General features: G+C 39.3%; 1 protein-coding gene across 1 annotated transcript; it reads right to left on the bottom strand.

The window, feature by feature from the left end:
- Window positions 1–3,703: 3,703 nt before the first annotated feature.
- On the bottom strand, window positions 3,704–20,129 carry LOC111266426 (sodium-dependent dopamine transporter). Its single transcript, XM_022843897.2, has 13 exons — window positions 18,387–20,129; window positions 16,335–16,498; window positions 11,845–12,008; window positions 11,626–11,760; window positions 10,637–10,825; window positions 10,082–10,261; window positions 9,424–9,632; window positions 8,995–9,250; window positions 8,668–8,846; window positions 7,787–7,855; window positions 6,738–6,837; window positions 6,173–6,447; window positions 3,704–5,705 (listed from the first exon to the last, which is right to left on the bottom strand). The coding sequence occupies exons 1-13, from the start codon at window positions 18,693–18,695 to the stop codon at window positions 5,568–5,570; spliced, it is 2,367 nt and encodes a 788-aa protein (XP_022699632.1). The 5' UTR covers window positions 18,696–20,129; the 3' UTR covers window positions 3,704–5,567.
- Between the last annotated feature and the right edge of the window lie 118 nt (window positions 20,130–20,247).

Genomic DNA, 20,247 nt, shown 5'->3' with positions numbered 1-20,247 from the left:
TAGATATCGCAAGCTGAGATTCTATGAGCTTTATTTGAATTTGTTTTATGAAGACATCTGATCATCGTAACAGCGAAAAAGAAACCACAACAGCAAAAATGCTTCTACAATAGGGAGGAATGTTGTTTACTCGCTTCAGACCAATAGCCATACTTAGGTATGGCCAGTGTCTTCCCCGGTGCCTAGTTCTTCATGTTGTCTTTATGTTGCTTAGTTAAGAACAATCTGAATTGGAAAATCGAACAACGGATGGATTTGGTTGAATAGTCGAACGCGCGTAAGAGCAAGTTTACAGCATGGATTGCGCACCGTGGTGCGGAACAGCAAAATAGCTAGATTTCACATTGGTTCTAGTCTGTGATTTCAAATACGTATTGTCAAACACTCGAGAGAAGATGCCCTGGCTAACCTTCGTACACTTCGGCCTCACCTCAACGAACGGCGACATCACACTCAACTTGAATTAATGAAAGTAGTCGCCTGACTAGCCGGCTATGATCATGCGCTTATGTTTGTGTCCCCTTACTAGCGTTGTGCCGTACAGCTTATCTATTGACATGAACAACGTACCTAATAAAGATGATTAGCAATACATTTTAAGTGTATATAACGTAATTATGGCGACAAACAAGGTGCGACAACATTCTAGCAAAGAACGTCAACAAGAAATGAATGTGTCCTGTATTCGTCAATTCTGTGAGACATCATTAAACGTATACAACACTGTACATCTTTGCAATTTATTGCATAATACTAACGAGCTGTGTAAAAAAAGAACAATATTAGCAATAAATTGGCAAACAAACAGGCCAGTAAGTAAAAAACTTCACAAAGCTGCCAAATACGAACAATGTAGGAACTTTATACACAGATGGACATAATCCTGATGTAGTGAAAATATATTTGAAGAAAAAAATAACATGAGCGAGTACGAGAAACAAGACGATTGGATAAGGAGGTCAAATTTCCGATGTTACCTCAAGAGGTGACAAAGCCGACGCACTGAAGAACAAACTGTTCTAAGCAACGAACAGAGAATAAATACAACTGGCCTTAATGATCAAGAAAAAAACTACTATCAAATGACAACAGAAGGAGAATTCAGACACAAACACCTACAGGATCTCGTACGGATGTTTGCAAAGCACGTTAATCTAGACGAAGTTGGTAGAGAACACGAACGCTTCCCTGCACTAATAAATTCACAGAAAGGTCACAGTTGAAGCACTGGTACAATACACATATGTACTATTATCATTATCACAGCACATGCCCCCACATACGTGTATGTACGTACAATACATAGGTGATGAAGTAGAAAATGTATGTACTGCAAATGACATTATAATTATTCAATAAATAATTGCCATAATAATGAATAATAACTTTATGACAATTCCGTGGCTGTACGGGCTTGGTGACCATGTCGAGTGATCTATAACGAAATCCTCGTATACGCATCCTCGGAGTTCCGACGATATCTTCCATAGAATCACCGCTAGAAGAAAGCTAGCAAGATGCGTAAAAAATACGGTATTCTTGAGAGAGGTGATAATGAAAATAATAAATGGTAATAATACATAGGAAAAATGAAACACGAGTAACGTATGCAAAAGAGAAGAGCATATATCAGAATTAGAAAGACCATGGACCTTGTATGCGAGAAAAGATACATTGGCGGTTCCGACTACAAAGCGGATGATTTTAATATAACAATAGTAACAATGCGGTCGGCTAATTGGAGAAAAAGGAAAATAGCTGTCTCCAACTGTTTGTTTACTTAGTTGGTCAAGACTTTCAGAGATCAATGGCGCCTTTCCTTGAGTCGGCGTTAACACCTAAACACATTGTAATTGATCTTTTCCACATGGACACCTTAGGTTCAGGCGGATCGTAAAATAAAGGATATAGCAGGGTATCGGAAAAATACTAAACAAGAAGCGCACGCCCGTTAGAAAGCTCCATGGTGGTGAATGAACGATAAATCTATGGTTTGTTAAAACACGCACTCACAATAGAGAGGCGAAGCTATAGCCTAAATATTTGAATTCATCGAACATCATTTCTATGAGGCATTGCTGTTATCCGTGGCTATTTTTACTACTTTTATGTACCATTTTAATGTGTCTATGTTCTATGCCACCCGTCCCTATTAGGGTGCAATAGGAGATCTGTACAGAGGCGGTTGAGTTCTAAGAGTTCGTCCCATTAGAGGATTTGTGATATCGCTTAACACCCATGATCCGTTTGTTTCGGCTGACTGATACTATTTGATTCCCGTTTTGCGGTGTTGGTGCGTAACCCGTGATATCAGTACAGCTTTAGAAAAGCTCGTTTTTCCTATGGACGTTGCTTGGTTGCTTCTATGATTTGTGTTCGCTTTATTTTTATTTACGATTAATTTTTTTCGTTTACGATCTATTTATTCTTCTAGTATGTTACACTATTGTGTTTAACATAAGTACTTATGATAAAAACACACAATTAGTTCTGTATAGTGGATTGATGCGTTATCAATAGTACAAATCGGAAATTACCCAGTATTTGCTCTGTGCCAAGACACGCCACTAAATGAGTCCAGATAGTAGGAAAATCTGGTACTGCTTAGGCTTGCGCGCGGAAAGATCAAAGACCCTGCGCGATGACACCCACAAACATACACATCTGGCGAATTTCACACACGGATTATTACTATTGTCTATTAGTTAATAAGATAAATACATTTAAGGAGAACTAAATACATTGAGGTTTGAAGCCGTGTGGACGCCTCGAATATCGAAGTGGTACTCGGTTATTGGCTTCGCAGAACCGAATCTCGGCACAGCGCCTATCTAAAATGATAATAGTAAGATCTCCGTAGGTTTCGAGCTCGGAGCGAAGCTTCTTAGCCTTAACAATGTTCAACTTGAGTTTGTATTCATTGCCAGTTCAGTTGCTTTGGAATGGCGCAAAAAAAACGTTACAAAATATACTGTAGACTACGCGATATGCGCTTTTGAATCCATATCGATCTTCAACGCAAAACCGAAGATCGATCCCTTATGTTCATTCTTCCACGCATAAATGATATAATACAACCTAGTATAAATATATATAGATAAGTATGATTTCGTAAGAAGATATGTATGAATTGCCTATGCGTTTATGTAAAAGAATAATTAAAATAAATAATAGATATACACAGTATATACACAAATTGATCGTTGTCACTTCAATAAAGTAAACTTATCCAGTTCGTTAAAATTTCTCATCAGCAATGATTCGAGTCTTGTTTTCTATTAGAAACCTAACTAGAGACGGATTTTTAATGCTATAAAGGAGTTTGTAGGAAAAAGATACATTAAGCTGAAATATAGAGTCGAGGCATAGCTTATTACTAATCAGCTTTTTCATGCATGTTATCAATGGCCATTAGACTATAGAGATAATTTTCTTAGAACGAGACGCTTGTGCATGCATATACCCGTAAAGCAACATGTGCAACTGCACAGTAGGTAATGATCACTGCTACGACTCCACGATCGTAAGAGGGATCATGGATTCTGAAGATTTATCTTCGAACTGTGAAGCGAAGCGCCATTTCTTGAAATCGTTATTTAATAATTCCGTTAGAACCATATAGAGATAGTAAAATCAGTAAATACTTTGGTCTTTCTCGTTCTATATCTATGGTATCCTATTTAAAAGAAGAGAAATCGACAAGCTGTTTGTTGTAGCGAGCGTCCGTTTATTTTCTATATTTAATGCTAGAAAGAAGGCCGGTTATTGACACAACATCTCTCATTGTCGTAACCTGGATCAGTGTCAACCGACTAAATATCAGTAAGGTGGGACGTAACGTCGACGAGATAGTAAACTAGGTTGGCCTGAAATCTCTTTATTGCCGGTTTTGATACGGCTTTTGAAAATTCTGGAAAATACTCCCGAGACAAACCGAAAGATTTTTTGATAACGTTAGGATCCTAAAGGATTTCTAATTAATAATAAATCACTAACTCTAAAATGGATCTAAAAGCAATTTTTGATACGCTAAATTTTTTTACTCGCAAGCATTTGACGCCCGCGTTGGGAAAGAGATCCAACTAGATCGTTTAGATAGGTTCCTACGGTTAGCCCTTTTTGGGGCTCCGTTTTTATCTTTTGGTCCCTTAAGCCGTTTCGACTCTGCATTCTCCATACTTTTGGCCTACTACCAGCTCGAAATTAAATTCCGCTGGAATTTTTTGTGTGCAGTATATCTCAGAGGCAGCTTACTCGTAGTAACACAATAAGAAGGCAAGCGAATGAAGATATTAGGCTACATCACCAATGGAGCAACTGGGAATCACGAGGACCACTAATAGCCCCAGACTGGCCCGTCATCTAAGCAGGAAAGAGGTCAGAACGATAACATTGGCATGGAATTTTGTCGACTGTTATGATGAATCAAAATGCATACCTATTTTGGCAATTAAAGTTTGAGCACGAACCCACGAACAAAATCGTCAATCTTACTTTATTAAGCAGGATGACAACGCCTATCGCAAATTAAGCTTTCCAATAGCTCAACGGTTTATTGATCAACGTATGCATACACGAATGCGATAGGTGTCGATCGGTTAAATATTTTAGGCTTAAACGGCGTCTCAAACATGGACTTTGTTTCTCCAATAATGAGTGGCTGTATTGTTCAGCATCTATGTTGATTGAATGCGGGCCCTGCAGTTAAACGTGCTGTGTCAGTGGCGTGCCACATCAAAATAAGCGAGAGAAGTATTCTTCTTAAATGAACGTGAATCTAGTATTGCTCAGTATTAGATTGGACTCTGGCGCAACATCTGAATCGGCTTCTAACCGATGCTTAAGCAATGTGTGTAGCTCGAGGGGGGCGACCACTGGTTGATGTAAAATAAGTCAAACACGGACAGCATTGCCATATGACGTACAGTGAACAACGATGCGTCTATGATAATAACCATTTTCTAAATAGGAACAGGCGTTGAAGTGCCGACTTCACTCAATGGTAGCAGACGACACTGGTACAGGTAAAGTGGACGAAAAAGTGTAAACATTTGATAAGTGATCGTGTTAAACGAAACCAATGATTGATCCCTTTGCGCAATTGTCGCTTAAATACGATATGTCAGATGATGCGAAGCAGCGTAAAAGATACCAATAAAGTCATGTAGTGGTTGGTGTATTTTTCGACAAAAGTACGAGTTTAATTAATAAATATACTTTGTCACTATGAGGTTTCTATCGATTCCGAAGCAACTCAGGTACATCAACGAACGCTGCTGTCCTAAAGGCAGCATACAGCGGCTTTGGCGCTTCTGGTTTCATAAAATGTAAAGCTCGGATAAGAGTTCTTGGATAGCGTTACAATAACGTCTAGCGCCTAGAAAACAACGCCTGAGCCTTAAAGCGAAGTATAACAGACGTAATAGTTTCATGTGTTACCTTCGCATGCCAGCCATCTAAATAAAACAGGTTCCATCAGAAACATTTAACGGGAGATGTTACCAAGCGAACATTAAATACTATATGATCTATTGTTTGCAACAGAACACAGAAGAAAGGCCTATGTATTATATACGTGCTCCATTATAGACGGATGCACCGTTCTTGAATACGTGTCGCGGTTTCGGATCCCAATATGGCCACCCGTGATACACCAGATCATCATTGACTTCAACGACCTGTGGCTGCAGAGCCGCTTTGATTTTCTGCAAGATGAATGAATGTTCATTTATCATGATAAGTCTATGTTAAATCGATTTTACGTTGTTTAGCCTACTTCTACAATAAACGGTTTATTGGACATCCCTGCTGCGTCGAAGTCATTTTTAGAAGTAACTTATTCAAAAATATCACTACTTTTTCGCTTATTAAATATTAAGAATGAAATTAAAAACGTTGCTGGAGTAGCTCTATTGAGATTTTCTCTATATGCTAATAGTGAGTGCAAAATAGATATGGAACTACATGCGGAATAGGTGTTGATCTTTTTATGCGCCTAAATGAATACGCCATACTACTGTTTTTAAAGTAACTCATCTGTTATAAGAGAAATGTGTGTGTGTCTATATATATATATATGTATGTATAAAATAAATAAGGTTATGGCTACCCTCACAAGAAATTACGTATTGGACTTTTTTTTTTTCGAATTTCGTTGTGTTCATTTACGCACCCCGATGGGCCCGCTGGCGTCTGCTCGTGCGATGGCTCTGATCGCTAGTGCTGGCACGATAAGCAGTACAAATCCAAAAAGGCTCCATCCAACAACATCTGCACCGAGGGGAAACGGTTTGCCGTCTCGCATCAGCGGCCTCGGCAGAGTCATTCCGCCGCAAACCGTTACCGCCATGAACACCAATGGACTGACCGTTGCCCAACACATGCGAAGATACACGTAGGGGATCGGGTGCAATACCTCATCGGTATTGTACAGAAGATTCTGACCACCTGATCATTGCAAACAGGAGACATGCGCACGCTCACTCACTCTCCCTCTCTCACATGCGCAGATTCCAAGACGCTATCAACTCTAGATACTAAACTCTCGGCACAATTCGTTAGCCAACAGCGACATTGTTTCGACATCACAGGCGTACGCACTTTTGACGAAAAATCGTTATTTGTGCCTCGTATCCATACGAGTAATATACATTGAAAAAAAAACAAAAAAAAGTGCCTAATAAGTTAATATAATAAATAAATGTTAGTAGCAAGGTCTCATGGTCAGTTTGGCTTACCGTAAAGCCAGGCAAGGGCGCACAGCTCCGCGAAGCATACGACGATAATACAAAGTGTGCTAATGTAATAATCGACGGTCATCAGATAGTGGAGGCCAGCCTAGGGATTGTAAATGTTCAAATGGTTAACCGCTACCGTAATTTGTTTGTGTATCAACATGGGATACTATCGGTTATGTTTATCTTTAAAGAAGGCAATCTGTTAGCTTGCTAAAGCGCAACAAAAGGCTAGAAAACGCTATTGGAATCATTAATTATAACAGCTAGTACGAGAAAAAAATATTTATAATTAAAATAATGATCAAAATAAGTCGTACTAGAAAAATCATTACGTTATGCGTGAACGCTCACATCAACTACTACGTAGTGTCTTTTGGCAGAAAATTTCCGAACCTAAATCTTTCTCCTAAGAGCAGTAAAAACAGTACGAATAATGTATAGCCTTATAATAATAATAATCGCGCACTAGTTTCACCGCGCCACATAAAAATGCGTCACCAATTATTGTGTGTGACAGATAATCGTTCCTCGCGTAATTTGTTACAGATCGTCTCACGGGGTCCGCTGCTGCTCGTATCGGGAAACTGAAGAGCGAACTGTCTTAATAGTGGCAAGAGCCAACAAGGAAACAGCGGCACCAGATAACCGCAACAATAGGTATGACTAAATTGTCGTTAGAGCATTTATCGAATGCAAACAATAGATTCAACGACGAGCAGAAAAACATCCAGATGGGACTATCCTTAAAATGATTTCGCATCTGTCCTTGCTACTATTATCAATGTATAAGGGCAGAGAACGAGCGGTTAGTACGGCGGTGGTTACGTTGTTAAACCATTACTGACGATTTATAATAAGCACAGGAGTAGAAAATATCACTGCTGCAATGCTTGACCAATGAAATATTCAGGCATTTTTCTGCCAACGCCCCTTATTACTTTACGATGTTTTAACGGATATATCCATTCGAGTAGATCATAAAAAACGTAAGTTCAACGGAAGTAACATTTTCAGGATAGTGCGGCTTCTAGTTCTTTTTACAGACTTACATCCGTCACGTAGGGAATAGCCATGACGAGACAGCCAAAGCAGATAAATAGCAGGAAAAATCCTCGACCCTAGAATAAAATCCATTCATTGTACTTTAGTCCATGTGCGCTCTACAACTACAGAGGTGAAAGAGATTAAGATCTTTTCGCAAAACTACGCCAGCCGTAGGTATACCGTCTTCTTTCGTAAAAAACGCTTCCCGACGAAGGTCTATCTTGAACTTAAGTGGAACTCAGTCCTGCGATCTATTGAATCGTTTAAACTTAAAAGCATCCGATGCAAGAGGTTCCAGTTTTATGAGGCGAGCTTGTGGGCTCCTAACTAACTAACTACAGAAACGTGTATATATATTTCTGCTAATATCGAATTTTTGTCAGAGGGCCGGTCATCATCGTACGGCCGGCCTAGCTTCCGCGGCTAGTCGTGTAAACTAATATCTAACTGCAGTAAGAAACGACATTTTACACCAACACAACAAGCCTGGCTTTCTTAAAGGAATAAGATTTAACAATTGCAAAATAAACGTAGTATCACGCTTAATTTTAGATATACTTTTAAAAATAGGAAGGAAATCTGACAAGCGTGTAGTGTGTTCGCGACTAAAAGCCTGTGCGCAGCCTTTTTGGGTACGTCTTGGTTAGCTATGTACTCAACTTGATTCACCAATTGGCTCAAAATTAAATACCCATAAATCTAGCAAATTACTTCTTACAAAAAATTAACATTCAACTTGCTAGTTCAAATATTGGTTGCGGCATGGTTCGGGAGTCGAGTCATAGGCCTTGGATTTTGCAGCCGCACAGTAATAAACGATGGACTTTTTTGTAAAACTTATTCTGAATTTTTAGGAAATACCCATAGTATATCTTTTACTACTCACCTGAAAACGCTGTTTAATCAGGGTGCCATAGCTTTCTTCGAGTGCATGGACTACTGTTGAAGTGATAGTGTTGATAGAATCCATGGCAAGACAGATGAATAAGAACCAAAATAGCACGGCCCACACTGGAGGCACTGGCATCAGCTTGATCACCTCCGTGTACATGACAAACACAAGACCTACAATAGGCATGTGTTACAGTTTGCAAAGTTTACTGTTATTTTCAGGTAGGTATTTCCTTTATAGTGTCACTTACCTAGCATCCAAGCCACACCTGACGTTAGTTTGAACCACTAAATTTTTTATGAGAACTCTTTCAGGACTTACCAGGATCCTTATGGAAAAAGGAGCTGGATAGTTCTTGTCGCCAGATAACACAGAGATGCCCGACTGCGCCAAAAGTCACGGACCCAACCACAAACACAACGAGAACATTAATGAGCACCGTCAGTGTGGTGTCACGCATCAGCGAAATCTGTTTCTTGTTGCGTGAACTCACAACATAGTTGGGACCGAGAGTAAGTCCAAGCGAATGGATCGTTTGAGCTAGAGCAAAAACCCATAGCTTCGCGTTCTTCATCGCCTAATGAACGTCCGTTGCAGAACAGTCCCAGCCGTCGCCATTGCACACATGGAATGGAGAAATATAGCCTCTATGGCTTTCAAAGATCTCTTCCGAAGGGATCGATTGCCAATCATACGTATTTTGAAATCATTAATGATAAAATGATAAGTTCTCGTCGGAACTGCACTTACCGGTAAATTCGGTGTAAAAAAATATTGTATGCCGTCATAGGCGCCCTCGAGCAACAACACCCGAATGAGGAATGCGGCAAAGATGAAGAACGGGATAATAGATAGAACATATTTGATTTTTTCGCTGAAGAAGCTCTTCTTCCGTAGCGAGATGTATGCCAAAAGGAGGCAAATTGCTACAGATGCGAAAAGCTCCCATCGGATTACGCCTATGAGAAGTAACGAACAATCCTTAACTAGCTATATATATATATACATATATATATATAATATTAGCAATATTTACATGTGCAACTATACAAAGGCAGACTCAATTCGCAGAAAACACGCATTGTGACTTTTATTCTTCGAAGTTAACAATTTTCTATTGAAATTCTTTAATTTCTAATGTGCAATATATTGGAAATGAATATAATGTACGTCAGCCATATTTACCAAAGCTTGTTGCATGCTGATAACTTATTTTATTAAAGTTACCAGCATATAAATATACCAATAAATATAATGACTAAATATAATGGATAGTGTTGTTGTACCTAAGCGTTGCTTCAAATTTGCCGTGTAGTATAGTGCGTCACTGATGCGACGCGACAATTATATGGATATTTCTTTTGCTTTGAAGAATCATCACTAGTCCTGTGTAGGACTCATACCGTACCGGGTGTGTTGGGATTGTCGGAGAGCTCGATAACTTTGATGTCGAAGAATTCCTGTGCAGTTGAAGTTCGTTCGGCAAGCTGTTCTGAGAGCCCCTTATAGAGGGCATCATTGGAATCTGTCACGCCACCAGTTTCGTTTCCAATATCGGTTCCATTGATGCTGGAGGGGGTGGTCATCGCTGATAACGGACGAACACCCCTTGATGATATAGTGATTTAAAGGCCACTTTCAAGTCAGGACAATAACAGTTATTTTGAACAAATTAAGGTGAATTATGTTTTCCTGTATTTCGTACAACTTAATTTGTGCTCTAATAACTTATTTAGGTATTTTTATGCGACTTACTAACACAATAGAATGAACGCGTTACTGTTTTATTTCAAGTCCATTGTTGAGCGTTTTTTTCTTTGTTTTTCATATGGCAGCGCGTGACTTTATAATTTTATGTTCTCCACCCACAGATACGTAAACGACATGCAACTACCTGGAATTCAGTATTTTATCGAAACACATGAATCTGTTACTTGACTAAGGACGAACTATTAGTTAGTACCTGCAAGGCGGATTTTGTACCACTGTTCAGGATCTTGAGTACAGTTGGCCGTGTTCCAAGGATTAGTGCAACGAGCCCACCGCGGCCGCGCATGGAATGAATTGAAGAAGTAGAACAGGGACCAAGCGAAAACGATCGCGTATATTGTCGATAAAAAGTATGAAATGATGATGCCCGCAAATCCAACACCTGTGAAAATTTGAAATAATGGCTTAGATTAAGTGTAAGATTGTAATTAATTAATTGAACGACACTATATAAATTAACCGGGCTCTTTCATCACCTGTCCGTTCGGCCCTCATCGGGTTCACCTGAACGCTCACGCCTGCTGTAGCGTTAACATAAACTAGCCATAAATAATTGTTTCGAAAAGTAAATCGTTCGGAAGGATTATATACACAATAGACAGCTGGGAAGATCTGGTGAGCTACTAATTGATGAGGATATCTTTTTGATCCATACCATATACAAATTAAAACTTTCAAACTCGCCTATTAGCTCTCCGAATATATATTTAAAGACACTTTATCGCGCACATTCAATAGACTCACGCAAATCTATTAGTCGTCGTCTATTTACGGCATTTTATGTATTTAAAAATATTTCTCCCGGGGCAAAAATTTTCCATCGTTACAACAACCCTCAATCAATAGAAATATGCGTGCATACAAATTAATGTAATGTTGTTCAACGTCTTTTTTCATAGTCCTTTTGCATGACATGTCTTTTACTGTAATCTAGATCCAATAAATATAATAAATAATAATAATAATAATAATAATAATAAATAAAGAAATTTAAAAAAATATAAAAATAAATAAAAAAAACCCAATAAACAATAATAACAATATGGTAATTCGACGTCGCAAGTTTTTTACCAACATGAACTGCTTTTAAATTCTATACCTTTCCATAAAAAAAACTGACCTAAGACATTCTTGTTGGCGGGTTACTTCACAGAATCTTAATGATAACCTAATCGATCTAACCTTTCACAAGTGGCGCAAGTTTGCCGATCGCTTGAATAGGGCCTGAGTGAGTAGCCCTGCCCGCAGCCATCTCTATGCAGATCATTGGCACTCCAGCCACTATCAAGAGGATCAAATAGGCCATCAGGAATGGACCTGAAATAGGTCAAACATTGAGTTAAATGCCAAAAAAAAAAAAAAAAAAGTTTAACTAGTTATTGTTTGTTCGTGTCTACTTACCACCACCCTTGATGAAACAAAAATAGGGAAATCTCCAAATGTTGGCTAATCCAAGAGCTTCTCGTGCAGATCCAGCGGCGAGGTCGAGATAGTGCCGGCAATTTTCATGGGATTTTGCTTTGCTTTTGGTGACATCGATAACGTAGTCATCTTCGTCCGATGAACTGCAACAGAAGCGGCGATAAAGATAACCGTCGAAATTATAAGAAAAATTTTATGCCGAAAGCGTTTTTCGTTGTTTACCCCCAAAAGCCAAATTCGTATGATCATTTTGTATAGGTCGGAGTACGAAAGAAAATGCGTCGAACTCTTTTTTAAATGACGTTATCAAAGGGTCCACCTTTGAATGTATCAAATAGCTGAATGTACTGCAATTTCATTTAAAAACTGCGGAAACTCATTTGTAGTCCATTATTGATGGAGGCTAACGTTAGATTTTTGATTGAACGAATCGGGCCTGATTACACCAACTACATTTGGAGAACATTAATAAAAAAAATCAAACGAGTAGCTTTATTTATTAACGGCTTCTGTTCAAAGAATTTTCAATCATCTTATTTTGTATCCTACTCTGTAGGAGGAAATATGTCAGCTTTAAATTAGTTTCCGTGAACATAATCGAAAGAAAAAGCAAGCGGATACGGAATGATCAGTGATCTTCAAGTCTCTTCAATATGGCGACTCCCAGGAAACGAGGCTCTCACCATTTACAGATGATGAACCCGCTTGAAAGAAGTGTCGCAAGCCCATCAGAACCAGTTTGTTCCCAATCTTTTCTGGGACACATACAGTGGCTCTTGCTTTTGTTATTACTGCCGTTGTTACTGCGACGAACACTGCCACGAACGGCATAATCGAGCGAACATAATTAAATGAACAGGTAACAGAACGTGAGAAACTGTCAACACCTTGAGAACTTTCTGTTTGGTTTATGTAATGCCAAAAAGTTTTCAACGGATGAAGAAAGCATCATGACACGTTGAAATTGCACATGACAACTGGCCTGTTGAAAACGATAATTTTGAAGACTACAAAAGGTGAGAACTGATGAAAGTGTCAACAATGGAAGTAGAGTTAATGTCTAGCGAAAATAACTGTAACAGAGAAGAATCCACAATGTGGCTTTCGATCCTGTACACTAATATAGTATATATTCAAAAATTAGAATAAGAACTTTGTAAAAAGAACATTATACATAAGGATTTCGAAACAGAAACAACTATTTATTTGTTTGTTCGCTTTATTAGTGAATTATTTCGTGAAAGGTTCATTGATACAAGACAAAACAATAACGTTCATATCATACAGTGAATTTTGCCGTAGTTTGCCACATGAAGGTAACCGGCTTCCCCAGTGTTGCACAGTTTCGTGATGACATTTCGGATTAAATTTTTATATCAACTATATGTGACATTAAGTTAATATAATAACAATAATAAAGATGTGCAAATTTGAGACTGCATCCATGTATATATGTTCTACAGTTTTAGAAGCTGGAAGTGCAGGAACCTTGTGGTTCAGGTTCGAATTCCCTGTTACAACATTTTACAACACATTACAAGCCTAGTAGAAAACAGAACAGTGTCTACCGAGATGGCTTATGGCTTCTAATAATTATAGCTAATTAGCCAATTGCCTTTTTTGCACCCAATATAAAAACCAAAATTTTACCAGTAGATCGATGGGTCGATGAAAGTGACCCATTCGAGACTAGTCTCTCTAATGGTAAATTATCCGGAAAATAGTAGAGATAGCTTTGGCTGAGCGTCCGTTAGAATCGTTTTTTCAACAAGAGACATTGTCGTTTCGCATTATCTGCTGCCATTGGCCAGTTTAGTCGCGGTCTGCTGTCGCGTAGAAGTGGCTTCCACAAAAACTACGATAGCCTGTTGCTTCAAAGCCATTACCACTGAGTCAAGCGGTCTCTAAGAGTCAAACAAATTAGCAAAGGGTTCTTGGCAACCTCCTTTTAGAGATCATTTTATTTTACAGATATCAGCTAAAAAGCGCTAATACATTAGTCGGTTTTCACCAAAGAGGTACTTCCCGTCTGGGACGACCGGTCATATTGCGTAAACGTCGAGACATTATGTAATAAACATACCGTACATGTTAAAAATCATATTCACGGTAGGCAAACAGTTTCATTATTCGTTTTTCTGTACCAAAGATCGGTAGCACATAAAGTGAGTAGGCGTCTTTCTTTACTAAACGGTAATCGAAGAATCATTAAATAGAAATTGTCAGCTTTTTTGTAAATTCTACTTTCCGTGTTTACGGAAGATGAGAATTTTGTCGGTCTTCATACATTAACTCAGCAGTCGTTGCTTAGTCGTTGCATTTAGAGGTAGGCTAAGTAAGGTTATGCGCCTCTTTAATCTCATTCTAATCAACCAACTTCCTGGGCTTGTTCAATGGTAGTGTTTTTGCCCATGAATCCTAAAGGCACATAAAACAATATAAATTTAAGGACTGGGATAAACACAGGCGTCAGTCGTCTTGAGCAATGCCATTCGTGGAACTCAAAGCATTAAATTATTCCTTGTAATTTTAACCCTAGATTGTTAAAAGCGCGTTGTTAATTTCGACGTAAGTTCGTGTCACCGCATAGGCTAGCCCATGGAAATAGATGCATAGGAGGGCTATATTGAAATTACTGACTAACAGTATCACTGTGCACAATTTACTAAGCTAGATCGATGTCTTCATATCCATATATCTTACTTAGCGACCTTGCCATACTTCGACGCTCAGTGTGAATAAAGCGTATTCGAACGTGCTTTTATTACACAGATATTAATCTTTGACACTAGACGAAGTGTTTGTTCGCTCGGTATGTATCAGTAAAGGGAACAGACGTCTCACATCTAGACCAACTCTGTCAGCAGGGAGGACAGGATTCGCATTTAATTAGCATTAGTGACACATGCCCAGTAGATAGAGGTTCAATCAGGTATTCGCTGAGCACTAAGAAACAACGGCTATGATTTTAACCGAGAAGCTCGCCTCCCATTCCAACAGCTCGACACTCTTCCCGCTAAAATTGCTCGTGCAACGAAACCAAAGATAACGGTTACTTCGTGCAGAATATCTTAGAATAATGATATGTAGAAATACTGACCTTGTGACTCGTCGGCTATTATTTCCATCCATTTCCATTGAGGTATAGGTAAGGTTAGTATATAAAATGCATCCGTATAATGTACGTTATGCTTTGTTGTCAAAACTGTAAATGTTGCTGACCTTTATAATAATACAACTGTGTTATAAAAAAAAAGTGTTGAACTATTGAGGTTGCCTTCCGCAAGGTTTCTTTGTATCGTAATACTTTGCTCATTTTATAACACTACCTAATACACATTTATATTGTGTTGTAACGCTTCTTGCCTACGACTTGTTGATACAACAACTCTCGTTTGATAGTCGCTAAAGCGGGCATAGTAAATTCCATATCCATACTTCTATAGGATCGCGCACTAAACAAGGTTGGTCCTATTTTTCTCAATAGGAACTACCTTCTTTAGTTAGGCAATTCAAGATCTTTGGAAAATGCTAACCAAGCCAACCCTACCATGAATAAACTCTTTGCTACAATTAAAATTTAAGTGATTGGGATAGACATAGAATTTTTTTCGAATATCCTCTTTACTTCTAGCTGCGTTTATCATAAGCTCAACCAATGTTCTACTGAAGGTAGAGAAAAAAATAACTATCATTTGTAAGTATGACACTATCGTTCAAAATAAACGGAAGCTATCTATTTTCTCAATGATAAACTGACACTTCATATCAACGGACGAACGGGTGGCAACTCGCGTTGGCGCGAAGCGTTAGGCGGAACAAATTACAGCGGAAGTTCATAGTTCTAGAAGAAAGCTTGCCGACTATTGCACGCACAGGCAAATACACATATCAAACACGAAGCCAAAGCTTCTGTTACAGCTGTAGTACTAAACCAACAGACATCGATTTTTTCCACAGGACATTTTTTTCGGACCTGAGGTAAAACTAATGGAGAAGATCGCCAGTGCGATAACACTATCAGTTATACAGGTGCAATGTAGGCTCATTTTATGGCTAGTACAATCATTGTTATGGCAGGATAGAAGCGAAATTTTGAACTTGATTCCTTTCAACTTCTTTCCTTATGTTCGTTCCGAATTTTCTTTGCAGCGATGAAACAACAAGAAAGGATGTAATATGACTTGCCTTTGATAGCTCGTTATGATATTATAGAACAAGTTGTAAAATGTTTACTGTATTTTTCGTTGATTATTACTTTTAGCTTTTGTCAAGCTATCGTATTCGTTAGATTTATACAAGGGCGACTACAAACAAGCTAACCTAGTCGATCCGTTGTCATCACAATGAGGAGCTTTCATTTGAAATGATAGGGCATATTAATCTTTAAAATCAGCACACATAGTTATCTAACTAGATTACTTCATAAACTGTATAGATACTGCTTTTTGGATCGTACAACAACCCACCTATAGTAATCAGGGTCAGCAACCTTGGATATGACCTTGTGGCGCAGTTCGGGAACCGACCTCGAGCGGCGTCGTTTCGATCTCCTAGCTGACGACATCGACTCCCTGTCCTGTTCCGCAAGGGAAAAGGATCGGGCCAAATATCTAGCCGCCTCCTCCATACCCTGAAATAGCTCACCCACGATTATCATTATGATTATCCAACTGAGTCGCGCATTTATCAAGCTTTATTTGCTCTGCCACTAATAACAGACTCGCAGAACCTGCCCAGTCAGGAAGACATACAATAAAACCTGTACAATCGTGGGTCGGACAGTTTTTTTTTAGCAATAATGCCTTCGGATTAGGGTATTTATTAAGGTTGACTTGTACCACAATGAGAATAATTTCACGTTAAACGCGTTCAATACGAAAAAAATACGGTTTACCAACTGTTCTTCGTGGAACCCTTGTTTGTTGCTATGCTGCTAAGGTGGTAGCAGAAAGCGTTCGTTTCATGCTTAAATAATGAATCCTGTTCCTTTTTATTAAAAATGGCACTATCGTTGATTTATAGGTAATTAGTACTAGTTTCCTAGTACTGATTTTTTTACAGGCTTCTACAAATCGGAGTTTGCGCTCTGCAAAGTATTGGTCGTAAAATGGAAAAAAATCAAAGAAGGAAGGAAATTCACAGGTAATAAAATACACAGATTTGACTTATTCTCTACCTAACTCACTGTTCATACGTTACTCAACGAAAAGCTGGTTTTTAAATTTCTCCTCTCCACTTATATGTATAATAGAACATGTAGGAAACAAGTTGAAAGTTTTGTCAACTCAAAAACAGTACCGAGCATCTTGCCGAAGGGCATCCTGCTTTGATTCGAGCCTATATGCGTTTACACACATCATGCCAGGGAAGTAAAACTGTATATTATTATAGAATATAGTCTTTAGCGTCAAAAGAGAACAGCAAATATAATTCGGCTCATGTCAAAACCTAAAATTTCTAGATGAGCCAATAATATATAGAATTGTTTTCTGCAGCCAATCGATAATAGATATATACTCTTTTTTTTTTTCTCTTCCAATCGACAGTTTTTGTCAATAGGCTGCAAGTTTGTTGATGAAGAAATTAATTAACTCTTCTAAAATGTATTCTGACACGCTTATTCTGTACGAACATTCTAACTGGATGACATGTATTATACTGCTCATTACTAACAACACTTTTGTCAAAGTCGGAAAGAGGTTAAGCGGTCGCCAAGAGGCGGCCCTGCCAATGTCATCCTGAAGATCGGCATGTTATCCTTTTTAAAGGGCTCATCATAGTAGATACGTATTGAGCAAGACGTAACTCGAGTGTTGGGTTCTCGGTCACAAAGGAAGCTTGTTTCTGTCGAACCTTGCACCTAACTTGCACTCCTCAATATTTCAATAGCAAACTGGTGCTGTCCCTAATAAAAGGTTCCTATGGAGGCCCGTATCGTAAAACATCGTTTGATATATATATTTTTTTTATTTTTCTTCTCTTGTAATTCTATTTATTTTCCGTTTATTTGTCAAGATTTGACGTAAATATAGAGGTCTAAAATCGGTAGCCAAAATTCATGTCGAAAGAATCTTGCTGTGAATTTGTTAGTACGTACCCCCAATTCGGCGAACCTTACTGCCAAAGATGGTTGAAAGGGTTAAAATAACTTTCTGCCGGACGTAACTTGGCCTATTTGTGCGAACAGAGCTTCCTTCGTTAGCAATAGTACTGTTCGTATAAACGTTACTCATTTTAGTTCTTGTTGTAAGCAAATCCAGTAGCCAATTATTTACGTTCTCATTCTGAACATCGATATGTTTCTCTATGCCCGTGATTTGGGAAGAATTATGTCGAAAAAAAAATACTGAATTATACAGAATGTGGAATCCATCATTAAAGTTACATTACAAAAGCAAGGACCAGCTTCCTTTGATTACACTTCGTCGTTGATAACTAGTTTGATATTTGGGTGCGCAAATTCAGAATAAATGCTCTATAATACACATGGAAGAATGTAATTATGTAAATTTAATTACCTTTTTCGAAATCATAGTAGACGGCGGAGCGGTGACCGAGGGCGGCACCGAATAAGCGATTGGAGGCGTTGAAACACTACCCGGATTCACTGATAGAGGTGGCGTAAGAGATGATAAACCTGCCAGCGGAGGTTCTGGAGCACCTCCAACCGCCATACTAGGCATTAAACCAGCTGGCGTTTGTACGAGGACATATGGTGCTGCTTGAACGGCCATTTGCCGGTGGTCAAATGACGCGTACATATTTGGTAAAGGTGAACCAGCTGTCAAAACCCGTGTTGCCAATCCGTCTGATCCCTGAGTTTCCATTGTCTCTTCGTTATGTTGCTACGGCTTACTTACGCAAATACTTAAGCAAATTAGTAAGTCACCACAAATGTTAATGTCCAGTACTAAAGGTATGAGTGACCCAAGTATAAGTTTTTTTCCTCAAACCCTTGGCCTGTTTATTCGTATTCAACATCACCACAGGCGACAAGCTATACTAACACACGGAGATATATGGGTCATCAACATCAGCAAGTGCCAACTTTATCGCGCACACTAAAAACTCATCTTCATCGCTTTAATTCTGTATCCGGAGCCAAAAACATGGTACTCGCTGTTGCCACTAATGTGAATTTACCCACACACGCACGCACGCACATGCACGAACACTGCCCTTGATGTTATCATTTGTCACCGTTAGCCATCGTTATATTGCGTGCGTGTAATCCAAAGTAGAACATTGGTCTGCCTGGCACCTTTTCGCTATTAGCTTTGGACTCTGATCATCTGAAGCTGGATAGACGGATAAGTGACTCGATAGAGGCTGACTCCTAGAAGGAAGATACCATGTAGACAGACCGGACGGAAAGCTGTCTGTAAACACTAGAGCGAGTGTTCTCGTTGCTCTCTTATTCGTCCATTACCGTCGTACACCTATTCCGTGTACTGTAGATGATCCTGTGAGATCTCTAACAGGAACCGTCGCCGTTGCCGTTATGTATAATAAATACTGTCAGAGAATTATTCCTTTCTTGCCATAGGAAGCGACTGAGGACGATTGACCGTCGTTGTTGATTGCTTAGATCGACGGCGAAGTGACTGATTGTTGGTCGCCGTGAGGCCGCGTCAAGTAAGAAGAAGAAGAAGAAGAAGGAAAACACGCTGACCTCTCTCTCTCTCTCTCTCTCTTTTTTTTTTCTCTCGCAGGAGTCGATTTAAGTCGAGCCGGGAGCGGCAACAGCGGCAATTGCAGGAGCAGCGATATCCAGTTGACGACGGCGTTGATGTCGATATTGTCGTTGAAGGTGATGCGAGACGACAGATCATCAATAGCTACCAGTCGCGTCGAATCACGAGCCGCTAAAACTATTACAGATATAGCTAATACTCTTTTCAGCTGCTAGCATCCTAGTCGGCGTCACAAAAGCTACGAGTACGAATCACGGCAAACGTGGCTTGCGAGCAAACGACTGAATGAGCCTGGAACAAATTACCAACAAGGGACCAATCGAGTCTGACCGTTTCTTGGGCCTCCGCAAGATGGACATTGCCTGAAAAACAACATGAGTTGCGTGCAATCGCTGTTGCGACTGTTGAGGGTTCTGTTCTGGCAAGGGCAGTTACTGCTACCTGGAAGAAGGAAAATACAGTTCCGGGGCTGCCGCTGATGGAAGCAGTTGAGCGTGGAGCAGCAAGTGGCCAGCTGCCGCTACCGCGACTGCAGCACCCACGTACGAAACACCACGACATACAGTTGGATAAGAACAAGATGTTCATTATGGATAGCCCCTCGCCAGAAAGAACCAAACATTATCAATACCTTTAGCGTGCGACAGGAGCTGATTGGCTACTCAGTTATGCATTCGCACATACA

This window comes from Varroa jacobsoni, unplaced genomic scaffold (genome assembly GCF_002532875.2).
Source record: "Varroa jacobsoni isolate VJ856 unplaced genomic scaffold, vjacob_1.0 scaffold_1081, whole genome shotgun sequence".
In the NCBI taxonomy this organism is placed as follows: Eukaryota; Metazoa; Arthropoda; class Arachnida; order Mesostigmata; family Varroidae; genus Varroa; species Varroa jacobsoni.
Note: the sequence above shows the minus strand (reverse complement) of the source record. Positions and strands in the feature narration are given on the sequence as shown.